Raw genomic sequence first — 3,154 nt, 5'->3', positions numbered from 1 at the left:
TCGCAGGTTGAAGTGCACTGCCATATGAGTAGTGGAAGGAGCTATATCGATCTTGACTACCCTTTTGCCCAAGAGGGCAACTGAGCTTAGGGCAAGTACAGGAAATAGTAATCAAGATTGATATGGCACTTTAATATACTGCAGCAGACTGCTCGTTTGAAAATTCTCTTCTATGGTGTTAATTTGAGATCTTGAATAATGACCTGTAAGTTACCTTCTGTATGAAGTACTGTGGTTCTGGTCCAGTCACCTGATGGTTGCATAATTCATTCTATATGATCCGCATTTTGTTTCTCTCTATTAAAAATTACCAGCTAAAACACTAAGTACGTTCCCTTATACAATTATTGTGTTTGACATACAATATTCTCTGCCTATTAGATTTATTTCAGTTGAATGAGCAGTTAAAAATATTTTATTTAGAAACATGCTGTCTGGAAGGAAATGTAAGGTCTTGGCCCATCTAAACTGCACCAATTGACGTTGCCAAGCTTGTTTCAGCAGAACCTAGCAGGATGCATGGCAGTGTAATTTCCCTTATTCCAAACTAGACGGTACTGCAGTTATGAGAAGGAAGACCAGACATGCACAGATAGTTGTGTCAAAGGAACATTATTGCAACAGGAAAAATGGCAGCTGACTCAACAAATTATTTATATACTTTTATTAAAAATATATTTATATAACTTTGTCAGTCCAGAAAAGTAAAATATACTGTAGAAAAAGAAAGACAAAAAGTAGCAGACTGTCCATTTGTTGGAGAAGCACTGAACTAACCGTTGCTCTGTGAATATCACTCAAGAATGCGTAAATAATAGCAGCTGTAATCTGTTATAGTTGCTACCAGTTGTACGGTACTGATTTATGTTGCAGATCGATAAATACATTGGGAGAATCAAGTACATGGCACTACATTTGTTTACCGATGTTTGTATGCAAATGCACATTACAACAGGACTGTTAGCAGTTATGTATGCATTTTTTGAGTTTTGTTTGTGAAACTTGTCAGGCAATTCAGTTGAATGAAAATGTCAGTTGGTGCCTTTTAATCATTTTTCTGAAGACGTTTTACATACACCTGGATATTTCCAAGCAGTTTGATCAACTCATGGCTACCCAGTACTCACCTTATAAAATGTCAACACAGTGTTAGGCGTGCATTTTATTTCCCAGCTTTACTGTAAGTGATGCAGTTTCTCGGTTATTTCAGGTACCAGTCACCTGTATGACATCAAGCAGTTTGTGATCTGATTAAATGTTGTCCAGTAACACTAGTTAAGGGAATGGTTTCACATTTCCCAGCAGAACCAGAACCCAGTCTGCAGAATTCACTTTCTATAACGTGGAGAGGAATAACAACTTGGGTGTCCTCTTGCTCTGGTTTAAATGAACCTGAAAGGGGACGCAGTTGGCATGTGTGGGAAATAGTTGGGGAAGATATTCTCCAAAAAACCTCCTTTAACATTTTTCGGAACTCCCTTCTCATTAAGCAGTAAAGTACAGGGTTTAAACAACTGTTGGTGTGAGCAAGGCAGACGGTGACTGGGAAAACGTAGGTATGGACTATGTAGTAGGTTTTGTCCCAGTGCACTACATTAAACTTTACAAGGACCCCCCACAGTGTGATGGCATGATTTGGCATCCAGCACAAGAAAAATGAGAGTACTACAACAGTCACTGACTTTGTTACCTTTGATCTTCTTTTTGGGTTATTGTTATTCACATTTTTCTGACGAAGAAATCTCACAAGAAGCAAGTAGCAAACAGAGAGGACAACCATTGGAATAAAGAAGGCAACCATGATCTTCTGAATGTGATAGAGTGCCAGCCAGTACTGACCGTCAGGGAATTTCATTAGGCAGAGCTTTTCACCTGCCACGGTGGTCACTGTTGAAAATATGGTAGTGGGAAGAGTAGCAGCAGAAGCAAGACTCCACAGTAGTACAGTTACCCACCTTATGGAACAAGACACCTGGAGACTTGGGTTCTTCAGTGCTGAGGCAACAGACCAGTAGCGGGTTATGCTCATTGCGGTTAAAAAGAAGACACTGGCATACATGTTCATGACAGTGACCGAGAGGATGATTTTACACATTGCGTCTCCAAATGGCCAGCTGAAGTCCAGCGCAGTGTCCACAGCCCAAAAAGGTAGAGTTAGCACGAACTGGAAATCTGTCACCGCTAAGTTCAGAATAAAGAAATTGATAGTAGATTTCTTACGACCTTGCCTTACCTTCATCAGGAAGAACACCAACAAATTTCCAACTAGACCGACGGCACACACTACAGAGTAGATGATGGAAATCATAATCCGAAGTACTGGAGAAGCGTCCGCAGGCACATCAATGTCATCCAAGCTGCTGAACCACCTCTGGGCCAGTGATGCATTGTGAGTCCACCTGGTCTTGTTAAGAAAGCTGTCACCCATCCCTTCTAGTGTAATGACTCGGCTGTCTTGTGGGCTCCTTAACACTAAATTGTTTACTGATAGCATAGCATCACCAATAAAACTATTAACGCAACGCAACTGTGTCTGCTTTGACGAAATAAATTTCAGATGTTTTTTTGCACCCTGCCAGGAGACTGAGAGCTATAAGTTTCCAAACTCTGTAAGTGATAGCCTCCCATCTTAGTTGTGAGCGCGCGGTTAGAGAAGTGTCCGAGCGCACTGGGTGGCGCTGCGTATTTCACGAGCTTTTTCTGGGTGACGAGTTCCCGCCTCTTGGGAGCTGGAGAAGAGATAAGAGTTTGTGAAAAGGCACGCGCGTGACATTAGTGAATGCATTTAGAGCTTCTACCTTAAAACGGCCATAACGAAGTGAGCTCCTCCCCAGAGAGCTGTTCTCCCTGTCTGCCTGTTGCTGTCCAGTTCTGAAATATGTCTCTAATTCACTTATGCTGCTGTACGGATTATTCCAATTCGTTCCATTATAACCTAATGTCAGAAATGCAGGATTTCATGTATCCTTTGGTCCGAATCTATAATAATAATATTTGTAAAAGCAATGTCTTTCGGCTTTTCCCCGGTTAGGGGTCGCCATAGCGGAAATAATAATAATAAAGGTAAAAACATAAAATATGAAAACAACGTCTTCTGTGCCACTTGTTTTAATGATATAAAGCATCCATTAGCGAACTAGTATCATACCGTATT

The 3,154-nt window shown here is 40.9% G+C and overlaps 1 protein-coding gene across 1 annotated transcript; it reads right to left on the bottom strand.

The window, feature by feature from the left end:
* Positions 1 to 649: 649 nt before the first annotated feature.
* LOC122806894 (relaxin-3 receptor 1-like) lies at positions 650 to 2,940 on the bottom strand. The gene has a single exon (XM_044077697.1). It carries the CDS (start codon positions 2,492 to 2,494, stop codon positions 1,232 to 1,234), a length of 1,263 nt encoding a protein of 420 aa, XP_043933632.1. The 5' UTR covers positions 2,495 to 2,940; the 3' UTR covers positions 650 to 1,231.
* Positions 2,941 to 3,154: the final 214 nt, after the last annotated feature.

The sequence above is a fragment of the Protopterus annectens genome, chromosome 7.part0, assembly GCF_019279795.1.
Source record: "Protopterus annectens isolate FY-2018-M chromosome 7.part0, PAN1.0, whole genome shotgun sequence".
In the NCBI taxonomy this organism is placed as follows: Eukaryota; Metazoa; Chordata; order Ceratodontiformes; family Protopteridae; genus Protopterus; species Protopterus annectens.
This window is presented reverse-complemented; position numbering and strand designations above follow the sequence as displayed.

Coding starts and splice junctions, on each gene's coding strand:
- LOC122806894 (XM_044077697.1), bottom strand. CDS start 2,494: ATGCTATCAGTAAACAATTTAGTGTTAAGGAGCCCACAAGACAGCCGA.